This window comes from Trachurus japonicus, chromosome 11 (assembly GCF_045865225.1).
Source record: "Trachurus japonicus isolate A0001 chromosome 11, Traja_1.0".
In the NCBI taxonomy this organism is placed as follows: Eukaryota; Metazoa; Chordata; class Actinopteri; order Carangiformes; family Carangidae; genus Trachurus; species Trachurus japonicus.
This window is the reverse complement of record NC_140917.1, coordinates 16,968,205-16,981,528: the sequence shown is the minus strand read 5'-3', so window position 1 is coordinate 16,981,528 and position 13,324 is coordinate 16,968,205. Positions and strand designations below refer to the sequence as shown.

Genomic DNA, 13,324 nt, shown 5'->3' with positions numbered 1-13,324 from the left:
TAGGTTGCTTCTTAATGTTGCTAACGTCATAAAAAACACTCGTCTTGGAGACGGTCTGCCGCTGTGTAAATGGAGCACATGTAGTCTGGCATGAGCGCCATCCATCAGTCCGCCGGTCCCATTGGCAGCGAGCAGACCCGGAGGCACCATGGAGCTATTACAATATCAGATGGCACAGTGTGTAGTGGTGACCCACTGAGCTCCACCTGGCTGGCACACTTTTTTGGGGGATGAGTTATGCTGCCAAAACAATCCTCAAGTGAGTTTTTTTCTAATTATCTTGGAAGTTTCAGGTGAGAATTAAAAACAAAAAAAAACTTGGTCTCTCTGCAACTTGGAAGTCTGACAATATAGATCATGCTGAGCGTCTTTTTTTTCATCCATCTGAATAAGAAACCACTTCCTCTTTCTTCCTTCTTCCTGTGCCACTCTCCCCTGCAGTATTTTGGCTGCAGCCTAAAAGGCCTCCTTGGCTAATTGCATATGGAGTGGGATCACTTTACCTCTGTGCCCTGCCCTTCCGCCTCCACACTGTTCTTGTCACTGGCAGCTTCACTGTAACAATCTCCATTTTAAAGCCGCATGGGTCAATTTCCACCCTGCTCTCGCATCTGGCTCTGCAATTTAATTGCTAATGCATCTCCTGTTTCTCCTACTCCAGTGTCTGGGCTTTCCTTTTCCACGCCCCCAATGCCCCCCACCAACCCCCACCAACCCCCTCCTCTTTAAATCTTTGCCTTTGCTTTCACATTACGTTTTCTCCTTCCTTCTCCCTGTTGCCTATTCAGCCTTGTGTAATGAATAAGCTCCTCGTCGCCTAAGGTGGCTGAGTTATGGTGGTGTGAAGTCTAATTGGTGACAGCGATGAAGGTCCTCATGACAGGAGAACAAAAGCTGTGGGGTGTTTGATTCACTTGTGAACTGTGTAGACTGTTATTCAATTCCTGCTTAAGTATTAATAAAGGCTTTACACGCCAGGGGGAGGTCGCAAGGTGCAAGTGTATGCAAGGGTATATGTGTGTGTGTATGTGTACAAGAGCTAATTTGTGGGCTGCTCATTTTTCCCATGATGATAATGACGAGAAGAGAACAGTAAAGACTTTGGTAACTGATGAGCGTCTTATGTAACCGGAGTAATAAGGAACCTCAGAGGGAAAGAAGACGGAGATACTATATTCAAAGTTTTGGACAGGCAGTGGAAACACTCATACACACTGGGGTACTCATAGATGAAGGATGCCTGGTGAGTTTTACATCTTATCTTTACAATGAATTGATTATAAATGACGAATTGAAGTTATTTATGTTAATAATCACTGTTGTTTTAATTTTATGAGCAAGAATGTATGTGGTTTAAGCTATACATTTTTTTTTCCTTTTGTTGTTTTTTCAATCTTAAACTAAATATTTTGGACTTTTCCACTGTTGGTTGTACAGAACAAGCTATTTGAAGACAGAATCTAGTCTTTCCAGGATATTGTGACGGTCATTTTTTGGTGTCTTTTGACGCCTCACAGGTCAAATGATGTGGAAATAAACTGATAAAAAAGAAACTGCTGCCCTTAAATTTCCAAGGGGCAATCTGAAATTTAGAATGTAATATATTTATATAACATCAGATATTTGTTGAAACTGCGTGGAATTCATATAATGAGACATTTCCATCGATGTACATACTGTATACCACTCACATCTGTTCACTGGATTTACTCAAATGCTGTACTAGGTTGTCTGGTATTTGTGCTTTACGTCTGCTTAGTGCTCTTTTGTACTTCAACTTACCACTTGTTCGTGACAGATATATCACAAATGCAGATTATAAATATAAACAAAATTGATTAATTAATGAAATTAGAAATACCTATGTATTGTTAAGCTCAAACCAGTGGTCCACATCCTTGAAAAAAAAGAAGCTGTGTCTGATTGGGGCCCTTTTGTCTACAGCAAAAATTATGCTGTAGACAAAAATGTATGTACATTTGAGGGCCAAAATTTAGTTTTTTTCTTCTTTTCTCTCATATTAATCATCTCATATCACATGACCCCCCTACACAGCCCTAGCATTTTTTGAGAAAATAATGCTTCCAAGACAATGCTTCGCAATGCAAAACTGCAAATGCAAAAGTGGTTTAACCTTCATCTTGTATGTTCTTTCTAATTTCTATTTCCAGCATGAAGTCATTATGTTGCTTCAAGAGCACACGTGCACACACCTGTACTGTCTCTGACCTGGTGGCTCTGAGCTAACAAAAGTAGTCATCAGCTGAGAGAAGGATCAGCAGTCGTCATCGCCCACATGGACCAAGCTTCTCAGTCTGTGGCACAGTTGGAGGTGGACGTGGACCTGGGATTTGCACTCTTCTTCCTCTTCCTCCTGTGCTTCTTCCTGCTGGTGACAGTGGTGCGGTGCGCCCAGACGGTGGTGGATCCCTATGGCTCCATCTCCACCTCCACTTACCAGGAGGAACAGATCACCTGAGAGGGATGACAATCAAAGACTTTACATGAGAATTAAGATTTGTTCCTAAAACTCTACTTGGTGCATATTGTTTTTCATTTATGCAGTTTTGAATGGATATTTTTTACTGCAGACAACAGAGCACTTTGGACCTAAAAGGAATCAGCATTAAACTCATTGTCACCAGTCACAAGACATAGCCTATTATATGATGTCACTGACTTGACATTGTAGTTTTCTTGGCCATTTTTTCCATGTTACTGCAACCTTGTATCTCATAGTAAAGGTTTATAATAAATTCAGTAGGCTGTAATGTAATGTAATGTACAAGCAAATATTTTTTTATTTTCAGCACTTTATATAGATATAATTTTAAGTTTAATAGAAAAGATGAAAATCATGTTGCACAACTAGCAAATTACATGACACTGTTGTTGTTTTATTAAATGAACTATTTGCGTGTGATGCAGCGTCTGAGTTTGTGGGACTTTTTCTTTTTTTTTTTTTAAATACCTGATGTAATGCAACCTCCCAACCATAGGTGGTGACGGTGAAGCGCCCATTCGTTGTGCGGCCATAAAACACGACGAAATGCAGAACACAACAATAACAGAACTCTAAAATGGAGGAAGCTGTTTATGATAATTTAGTCTGACACACGTTTTACTTTTTATCAGAGGACACCTACAGTGCAAGGCCGGTTGCCTAATATCTGACGAAAAATAGAGAATACGGTTAAAGTGCGCCGCTTTCTCAAGCTCCTGTACTCTCAGTGCTGGCGTGCTAATGCTAAGCTAAATTAGCTAATAGACTAACGTTACCACGCAGAAAAATATACATATACATGTGTCATTCTGGACACAACTACAGGTAAGCTGCAGCAGATGTTGACCAGCCAGATAACATTTAATGTTAAAGTTTTACCTTAACGTTACTAACGTAGAACTGTAACTACAATACTGTGATGTCCATTAGCATTATTGTGAGCAGGCTAAAAACGACAAACTGTAAAAACAAACGGAACATTGATGCCTAAGCTACTTATATACCCGCCTACCGTTTCTATAGCGACCGTTGCCTTAACGCTACTGTAACTTACAGCTAAACTACGGTGTCGTTGTTTACCTTTGTCGCTGCAGTTAAACAGTTAGCAGTTAAAAGAGCATCCTGGTGAGTTGTTAATGCTATAAAATTAAAATTGAAATAGTTTGACTCAACAAATAATTATTAAAGTCATTATACAGCCTTTAAGTCGCAAAAATCTCTGCTGTAGATTGTTGGTTGTTTGTGTGTTGGAAGTCACAATTTCACACAAACGTTTTCTCTGCAGAAAAGATGTCAGACTCCCTCTGCAAGTCTGTTCCCTCCCAGAACAAGATGCCCAGCCAAAGGACAAAGGAAAACGGACCAGAGTCTCCAACGTTAACAAAGAACGCGGTCGTGGTCTTGACCAGACTCCCTGAATATAAGATCAGTGCTCTCCGACCCCCGACCCCTCAGCAGTTCTACAGTGAAGATGAGTTGCTCAGCAGCTCGGACTCTGAGATGCAGTGGGAGCCTGATGCTGAGTCTAGTGAGTCGGATTATTCACCCTCAAACAAGAAACAGAAACCTGTCAAACCGAAAAGTGTCACACCTGCACCACCAACAAGCAGTAATGACAGCAAGAACAGTGGTAAGGCCACAAACACCATGACATGAACACCACCACCACCACCAGACACAGATACCAGTGGTAAAAAAAGAAAAAGAAATTACTTATAGTTGTTTTGTGTTTTTCCCACAGTGACAGAAGAAACCCCTGTTGTATCATCAGTAGCCTTTGCCAGTAATGCTCATGAAACCACAAAAATGCGTCCCAATTTACCAGAGAAGGAGGTAAAAGTGGACATGATGGTACTGGGCAGGAGGCGAGCTATGAGATGGCAACGAGGAAAAATAGTGGAGATAATTACAAAGGGTAAAAAAAAAAGTTTTTTAACAGGAAAACAACATGAATCTGTAAAAATCTAAATAACCTCATTTGTGCTATACAAGTATCGTGCTCAGTACATCCCAAACATGTTGCATAATAGCTTTTGTTGTTAACATTTGGTCAGTAACTTCATTATTCAGAAAGAGAATTTATTTTTCAATTTAGATAATTGATTGGCAATTGTCAGTTAACAAATGTGGGGAGCAGCTGCTTTTTCAAAATTTTAATATGAGAGGATCCTCAGGATCTGTGAAAATGCCATTTTTAACTCATTAACATTTAATAGACAACATTGAAATAGATCATTTTATCATCATTTTCTTTTGATCATGTTTTTCTTGTGGGATGTCAGATGCTACATGTTCCTGTTAGAGCAGTGAACTCTTTAGAGAGGACATTGACTGGCAATTTGTTCTTTGCAGAAGATGGACGAGTAAAGTACAAAGTTAGTTTTGAAGAAAAAGGCAAGAGCCTAGTTTCTGGACACCACATTGCCTTTGACACAACACCGAAGCTGGATGAGCTGTATGTTGGCGCTCGCGTGGCGGTCCAGAGTCAAGATAATAAGTCCCTGTTCGAGCCTGGTGTTTTGGCAGAGCTGCCTGCTAGGAAGAACCATTCAAGGTGTGAGGGCATTTATCTCTACAGATTTGATCCAGTGCTTTGTCAAAGTTTTAGTTGATATAAAACATATTTTATCTTTTCAGGTTCTTGGTTTTTTTAGATGATCACAGGCCACTCTATGTTGGTTTACCTCAACTTCACCTGGTGTGCAGACCATGTAAGTTTACTTTTCACACCTGAGGCCAAATATATAATTTATTTATTTATTGTTATTATTATTATTATTATTTGTTCAGGTTTGGTTGGTGTGATGCTGTTCAACTCTATAATAACATAAATGTTGTCTTAAAAAATTCAATAGAAAGTTTCAACAGCATCAACATTGATCAGTAGAACAACATAAATGTTCTGTGTGGCAGTTTTAAAGCTGTGAATTATCATAACCTCCATTACAGTAAATCACTATTTCACTCCAGCCCATTAAAATAAAGGTTTAAATTAAAGTCTGCATAAGGTAAACATGTTCATTCAAAGTAACTGGAGTGATAATGACGAGACTGACATGCTCTTTGTTTTTCAACAGTGGGGGATGTTTTAGAGGATATTCCAGAGAGCCCTCACAAGCATTTCATAAAGCGTTACCTGAATGACTGGCCGTACCCGCATCTGACCTATTACAGAGTTGGACAGATTTTAAACACAGAATTAGCCGGAGCCCAGCAGAAATGCGAGGTCCAGGTGGTGGACTGCAGCCTGATGGAAATCGTTTTTCAGGTCAGTGTTATTTAACACCACTGCTGTCCATGTGATGTTCTTCTCCTCTAGCTTTTTGTTTGATATATTTTGACATGATGTGGTGTTACTGTCACTCAGGAAAATCAACAAAAGGAGTGGATCTATCGAGGCTCCATGCGGTTGGAACACATGTCCAAATTTTTGGAAATGCAAGAGGCACAAGAGCAAAACGGTGACTCTACAAAGAAGCCCGAAGACAAAGATGAATTATAATGAAGAGTACTCATCTTTATCAGTGGATGTCGAGGTGATGGAGAACTTTTTAAAGAAGGTGCTACATGTGAGGCCACACAAAGAATTAGATAAAATTGTGCATTTTATCTGCTGGTCAATAAATTTCATTTCATTTTGATACAGTGTTCACTGAAGTCAATAGTCTTTTAATTGTTTTGTTATTATCACAATTTTCACAGCATTATCTACCTTGATTGCTTTATATCACACATACAGTACATCCAATTTTTGTTTATTTTCATTTTGTCGCCTGACTAAGCACATTGTTTATGCTGCCAATAAAAGTTTAATTTAAAAAAATTAACAAAAGAACATTGTTTCCACAGCCCATTTTTCAAAGATGTACAAAGAAAATCTTATTTCTCAACTTTTTTCAACTTTCTCTTTTTTTCTGCTGCTTGAGTACAGGCCTTTCACTCACAGGCTACATTGTCTTCCTTGGTAAATAAATTCATAGATATATACAATGTCTCTATTATAAAATTACATCCACTTATTTATTTATTATTAATAATAAACAGGCAAAATGCACATTTTACAAAACAGAAAATTCACTCCTTGAGAGTCAACATATATGTGTTTGTGCAAATATGAAAGCAATTCAAATACATTTCAAAGCTTTTAAGGCAACTCATTCTTGCATGGTCTTACATCATACCTAAATCTTGTACAAGATATTGTATACAGAATAGATATTGAGTCCTCTGTGTGGACACAGGGGGCAGGAGTGAGTTGGTCGCGCTGTGAGCCTGGAAGGCGTGAGCCGAGGAAGACGCCAAGTTTGCATCAGACTGAAGAAGCTCCTGCAGAAAGCAGAGGTAAGATTTGTTACTGGATATATTTGCTACACAGAATATCCAAACATTTTAACCAGAAGGAGAGTCATGGAGGAGAAATGACTAATTATTTTGTCAAATGCATCTCGGATAATATTCTTCTCCACTCCCGACGAAAAACCAGCTCAAAGTCGTTTTTTTCCTTCTTCACATCTGGGGCTAAACAGCTCCCAGGAAACGGGTGAACGGGTGAGGCTATAAACGGCCTGTGTCTGGTCATGTAGCGGGCTACTTCTCAAGATAAAGGAGCGAAACTTCAGTATGTGTTTGTGTGTTATGTGACTGAAGTTAGTTAGTTAGACATTCACCAGCTGAAGTGTCTAAGCTCAAACATTTTGAATATTGTTATTTTACATCACAGAACAGCAGAGATATTCTTCTTTCTTTCTTTGTTTTTCTAACTAAAATCAATCTTTCATGTCTCGTTTGCTGCAGGAGGTTTTACATGGTTCTTTTTACCTCAAAAATCAACTAACTAACTATGGAGGATGATCAGAAGAAGGCAACAAGAGATGAGCTCCAGCAGTGGATCAGAGAGAGGGTCATGAAGAAAGAGCTGGTCCCTTCAGGTGTGCTGGATAAATTACAGTCACTACTGGAAAGGAGGGAGAAACAGGTCGCCCTCCTCCTGAAGCTCTCCCAGTGAGTGTTGCATCTTATCTGTTTTTGTGCATTTGTCATTTCTGCCTATAGCCTATAATTTTGATCCGAGCGTGGTTACCCCACAAATACAACAAAACTTTTGGCCCAACACAGAAGGGCTAACTCCTCGGGTCCAGTTTCAGTTGTCTATTTCCACCTTAAGGAAAAGGCACACTTCTTTGAGGACAGCAATGTTCAGATTTTGGACAGGGAGGACAGATGGTTTGAAAGTGGAGGAAAAGAAGCCAGCTATGTAAAAGTGGAAAAGCCATCCCTTAACAGGGCAAGGCGTCTGCGAAACCACTCATCTCCCGTAAAACTGCCCCTTATCTTCCCAGGAGAGTAAATAACACATGACTCAGGGTCCCACATGACTTTAACGACTGTCGTTCTCTAGAGGCCTCAGATCTCTTGTTGTTACAATCAGATTTTACACATAGATAGGCAGACAGACAGACAGACAGACAGACAGACAGACAGACAGACAGACAGACAGACAGACAGACAGATAGATAGATAGATAAAGATGTGGGGGTCTGTACAGTCTCTGATGGGTTGGGGGAGTGAATTCCAGAGGGTGAGGGCGACAACAAAGAAGGCTCTGTCCCCCCAAGTTCGGTGCTTGGTCCGAGGGCGTAAGGCGAGGAGAGTTGCTTCTGAGGATCAGCAGCATGGAGGAGTGGTGTGGGGGATGGGATGGGTCCTCAGTGATAAGATGGCTTGTACTTCCTTCCTGTACTTTTGTGAACAGGACTCCCACAGAGGTTAAATTCCTGGGTCTAACTGTTTGTCAGATTTATGAGGATGCGTGGCAAACTGATGAAGCCCCTTGGATAAGAGCCGAAACGTCTTCCAGGACAAGGATGAAAATGTTATATTCAATCCATGTTAAAATGTCAACTGTTTACTTATGAAGGACTAGTTCCCAAGTGTTGATGTTCTTTTCTTGACTTAAAGCAGAAGTAAGTGATATATTTGTGTTAATATAAGTCTTAAATAGTTGTATCTTCCGACAGCAATCACTTACATAGAGTGTTTGGACCGAAACACGGGTCTCTCAGTCCCTCTGCTCTGCTCTGAGCCGAGGAGAAAACATTTATCGTATCCTACAGTTTTTATCCAATGAGGAGAGAGAACGACATGCAGGGCTGTGTGTGCAGCCAAGGGACGCCGTGAATGTGGCGACGTAGGGACGAGGACTGTTATGGTGCGTTCAAGGAAACTCGTAACTCGTGTTTTTCCGACCTGTGAAGTCGTAGGACCAGTTCGATCTGGTACGAGTTCACGGGTCGGAAGTTACGAGTGGCCGTTATAGTGACTTTCACAGGTAAAACATGTCGGAAAAACACGAGTGGGTTGCCTGGAACGCTACAAAGTCGTAAGTTGTGACTTGAAGCTGTAATTTACGGTTTCAAAAGCCTGCCTGGAACGCAGCATTAGCCAAAACGACCGGATCGCTTACTTCTGCTTTAAGTTGATAATGCTTTTGCTGTCTCTTGCAGGTCTGTGACAGCATGTGAGTCAGTTGTAGATAAACTATACTCGATGATAGGATGGGAGGATGATGATGTCAGGGGTGCTGGTAAGATGCATATCATTTATAAATATGCTTTTGGTATGTTTCTGCCCAGTGATAATTGCTCAGCCATTTTCAATGTGTGATTTTTCACCTTTGTAGATACCGGTACTACATCTCCATCCCCTTGTGGGTCCATTAACTCAGAGACTCAAGGCTGCCACTCTCAGGCTACGGTTGGTCCTACTTCTCACCTGTCACCAAAGCGGCCCGGCAGTCAGCATCTGAATAGAGACGATGGCAAAAACAGCTTGGCTCTAAGGCAACCAGTCCTGGTCTTGACCAGATTGTCGGTATCGGAGATCAGAGCTCTTCGTCGACCAAAATCGCCCAAGCACCGCAAAGAAAAGGAATTGTCATCGGTTTCAGATTCAGATGAACAGAGAAAATCAGAGGACAACTCGAGCAAACCTCCCGCAAATAAGAGGAGAAAAATGGATCAAACAAGTCACACAGAGCCCGAAGACCGGACAAATAACGATGCTGCAAGAGAAGTGGTGAACACAACAAGCAAACTACATGAACCCAGTGGTAATGTCCATAAACAACACACAACAACACACCATACAAAAACACAAATACCTTTTTCTCTATTCCTCATTGTTTTAGGCTCAAACTCGAGTAAATTAAAGTGTCGAATTAAAGATGGAATGAGGCAGTTTGCTGCTTCCTGTTTTGTGATCTAAATTATCTCATCTTATTGGACTTATCACAGTAACTGAATTACTTTATATTGTGACACCAAGGTTGAAGGTATTTTAGATATCGAAAGGGACAGGGAAAGTTCTAGATCAAGTTTTTTACTCAACATTTTTTTCTCTTTTTATGCTTGGTATCAGCTCCTTCTGACTCCACTAATGAAGACACCGAGGCCCCTCACAGCAAACCACAATGTGAGTTCAGTGTGAACAAGAGGGTTCTGGCCAAAAGGGGGAACATGAACTGGCAGCATGGGAAAATATCGCAAGTAATAACAAAGGGTAAGATTTTTTTTTTAAATCCATGCAGCAGTAGCACAATACATAAAACAATGCAAGACATTAATTTCCTGTTATTTGTCTGTTTCGGGGGAACTTGCACTGCAGTTTTCCCTCAACTCTGTCTGTGGAATCAACTAAAAATAGTTAATTAGATATGTTGGTAATGTTCAAGTAAATGTTGACTGTTGGAACAAAAATGGCACATTGGTACGGTGATCAGACTTGTTTTGCAAGATGAAAAGTCTTTTATTTTCTTTGCAGAAAATGGTCAGGTGAAATACAAGATTAACTTTGAAGACAAAGGGAAGAGACTTGTGTCTGCTCATCACATCGCCTTCGACCGCTCGTCAAAGGTGCAGCAACTGTCTGTCGGCGCCCGTGTGGTCGTCAAGACTCAAGAAGACCCGCCCCATTTCTGCCCTGGTGTCCTGGCAGAGCTAGCCCACAGGAGAAACAAAATGAGGTGTGTGTGTGTGTGTTTAACTCTTTTTCAGATGAGTCCTTTTTTCTCTATATCAATTCACTGTTTAATTTTTGCAATACCAAAGTTGATGAAAACTTCTTCTTTTTTTCCAGGTTCCTGGTCTTTTTTGATGATCACAATCCACTCTATGTCACCTTACCTGCAATTCACTTGGTGTGCAAACCACGTAAGTTTAGGTCTTTATCTGTGTTTGAGGATTTGTTTATTTGATTTCAGTGATGATCGTGAGGTATGTTTGGTAACTGTCTCAGCTGTTTTTGAAAATCTGGGTCTGGATGACAGAAGTCTTTTTTAGCTGACCTCAGGTATGATTCAGGTCAACTCCATGACTCCATGATAATATAAACATACAGGCACCTTTAAAAATGGCTCATCCATGTTGTATTATGAATAAGTTCATAATACAATAAGTTCATAATACATATCTCTCGCATACCGTATCTATTTTCTGTATGTCAAAATGTCTAACACAAATATTACAAACTTTAGGCCTACAGGTATGAACAATTAGCAAATAATGAGTAAAAATTGAAAACAAATGAAGAACAAAAATTCTTTTAAAGAATTTAAATTTAATTTTTTTATTTAATTTTAATTAAAAAAGTTATTTTCAGAATGTTATTCCACCTGTTGTCTGTCTTATTTGTCTGCTTTGAATACCTTTGGTTATTTTTGTAAGATTGGTGCCACTTTTTTCTGTGTCCGTAATGGAAAGATGACAATTCTTCTCTTAATAATGATAATGATACACTCTTATTTGTAAGCATTTGTACAGAATGCTCAAAGACATTGATACAAAATTATAAAATAACTCAAAGTCTAAATGAAATAAATGAAACCCTGAAACAGCATTAAAACAGTACTAGACACACATAATTAAACATTAAAAGCTGATTAAAAAATGGTGGGGTTTGAGCAGGGACCGTGGTCACCGTGCAGGTAGGGAGACGAGATTTACTTCAGATGAGCGTAGGACGCAGGAAGGGGTGTGGTGGTGGAGCAGGTCTGTGAGGTAGGAGGGGGCCTGGTTAAGTGCTTTGTGTGTGAGGAGGAGGATTTTGTAATGTACGGTATGTCTTGGTTTCTCCAACTAAGCCCTTGGTTGTTTTTCCAACAGGGAAAAAATAACCATCAACAGTCACCACACCAGTTTTGCACTTGTTGAATCACATTTGTCCAGACGGCTAAAATTTTTACTTTTTTACTTTCTTTCTCCTGTGACAGTGAAAAACCCCTTGGACGATATTGTAAACAGCACCCACAGGGAGTTTATGAAGGGGTATCTTGAACACTGGCCTTCTGCACCCCTGGCCCACTACAGCGAAGGACGAAAAATTTGTGCACAATTTAACGGAGACAAGCAAGAGTGTAAGGTGCTGGAGGTGGACAGCAGCTTGATAAAAGTTGTTTTTAAGGTCAGTACATTTTGACGCCTACCATAAACTGTTTAAAACAGGCTTTTTGATGTGTATTCATTCAGATTGCTTTACTTACAAAGTTGATATGTTGTCATGCGCAGGTAGATCAACATGAGGAGTGGATATACCGAGGTTCTCCACGCTTGGAGCATCTGAAGAATCTGTGGAAGAATTTGAATTCACAGTCGAAGGATTTGCAGAAGACTAAATGAACTTCAGACAATTGTAACTTTGGTTCCCATTCTGAAACCAAAAATGCCTTTTATTTTGATTTCATCCCATTGTCTATTACTGTGTCTTATGTCCTTCAAATGACCTCACATCCCCATTCGTGCAGGCTTGATTGGGATGATGGATGAGAATCGTATATGCTGCTGATGGCTCTCCCTGGCTGGAGTGGCTGAAGACTGTCAAATACTGAGATTATTTGTATGATTGTTTTTATAGAAATATTAATAAATGGTCCATTTGTTTACAAACATATTAGAACTTGTTGACTTACAAATGTGAAAAAGCATTAGCTGTTTTAGATGTGTGTAAAAATAAAAAGTACAAACTATGGAAGTCTATTTTCACCAAGACAGGAACATAAATATACCAGAAAAAAGTTAGACATAGGCCTAAATCAAGGTAGATTATGACATAATTTAAAAGTTTGACTGAGGTAAACATATTTCAAAATGTTAAGTTACCACATGATGGTCGTTTTACACAGTAGTTCTGAGTATTATTTTTTTGTAATCCTGTAAAAATTGTTCAATGAATAAAGATGTCAGTTATTTTCTTAAATGACTGAAAAAGGGATACTACTACTCAGAAACCTATTATATCATTTCACAAATTTTCAATACTTGATCTTGACTTGATCTTTTGTTTCTTATTGTCATATATTTTGATCGTTTATATCTTTATATCATTTCCCTATGATAATGTTTCCTGTATTATTATTATTATTATTATTCATATTTCTGATTGTTCATTTGTATGTTCCATTTCTCTTTTGTATGACATTACCTCATTGTTAACTAACTATGAGGTAGCTATAACTAACTAATAGGCATCTAATAAACCCCTTTGAGTTTTTGTCTCTTCCAGCAGATTGTTTCTTTTAAGTCTTTTATTTGTGTTCGGTTTTTTTGTTTTTATTAAATCTTTGTCTTTTGTGTGTGTTTTTTAATAATAAATAAGGTTATCTATCTATTGTTTCTTTGTTTTGTTTTTGTTAAATCTTTGCCTTTTGTGTGTGTTTTTTAATAATAAATAAAGTTATCTATCTATCTATCTATCTATCTATCTATCTATCTATCTATCTATCTATCTATCTATCTATCTATCTATCTAATATTATACTATATATAATAA

At 39.1% G+C, this 13,324-nt stretch overlaps 3 protein-coding genes across 4 annotated transcripts; all 3 read left to right on the top strand.

Moving 5' to 3' along the window:
- The first annotated feature begins 1,532 nt into the window (after positions 1 to 1,532).
- LOC146978567 (cortexin domain-containing 1 protein) lies at positions 1,533 to 2,904 on the top strand. Its single transcript, XM_085791332.1, has one exon. The coding sequence runs from the start codon at positions 2,297 to 2,299 to the stop codon at positions 2,477 to 2,479; it is 183 nt and encodes a 60-aa protein (XP_085647458.1). The 5' UTR covers positions 1,533 to 2,296; the 3' UTR covers positions 2,480 to 2,904.
- Positions 2,905 to 3,046: 142 nt separating this feature from the next.
- On the top strand, positions 3,047 to 6,153 carry setdb1a (SET domain bifurcated histone lysine methyltransferase 1a). The gene is made up of 7 exons (XM_085791331.1): positions 3,047 to 3,328; positions 3,789 to 4,133; positions 4,245 to 4,418; positions 4,856 to 5,057; positions 5,141 to 5,214; positions 5,581 to 5,771; positions 5,871 to 6,153. Exons 2-7 carry the CDS (start codon positions 3,794 to 3,796, stop codon positions 6,003 to 6,005), a joined length of 1,116 nt encoding a protein of 371 aa, XP_085647457.1. The 5' UTR covers positions 3,047 to 3,328; positions 3,789 to 3,793; the 3' UTR covers positions 6,006 to 6,153.
- A 659-nt stretch (positions 6,154 to 6,812) lies between these two features.
- Positions 6,813 to 13,080, top strand: LOC146978565 (uncharacterized). 2 transcript variants are annotated; one of them, XM_085790381.1, is made up of 9 exons: positions 6,813 to 6,844; positions 7,298 to 7,504; positions 9,007 to 9,086; positions 9,183 to 9,611; positions 9,920 to 10,060; positions 10,322 to 10,523; positions 10,637 to 10,710; positions 11,769 to 11,959; positions 12,064 to 13,080. In XM_085790381.1, exons 2-9 carry the CDS (start codon positions 7,344 to 7,346, stop codon positions 12,172 to 12,174), a joined length of 1,389 nt encoding a protein of 462 aa, XP_085646507.1. In that variant the 5' UTR covers positions 6,813 to 6,844; positions 7,298 to 7,343; the 3' UTR covers positions 12,175 to 13,080. The 2 variants fall into 2 exon arrangements, with proteins under 2 accessions (XP_085646507.1, XP_085646508.1); XM_085790382.1 differs by lacking the exon at positions 6,813 to 6,844 and adding an exon at positions 6,933 to 6,992.
- The last annotated feature ends 244 nt before the right edge of the window (positions 13,081 to 13,324 follow it).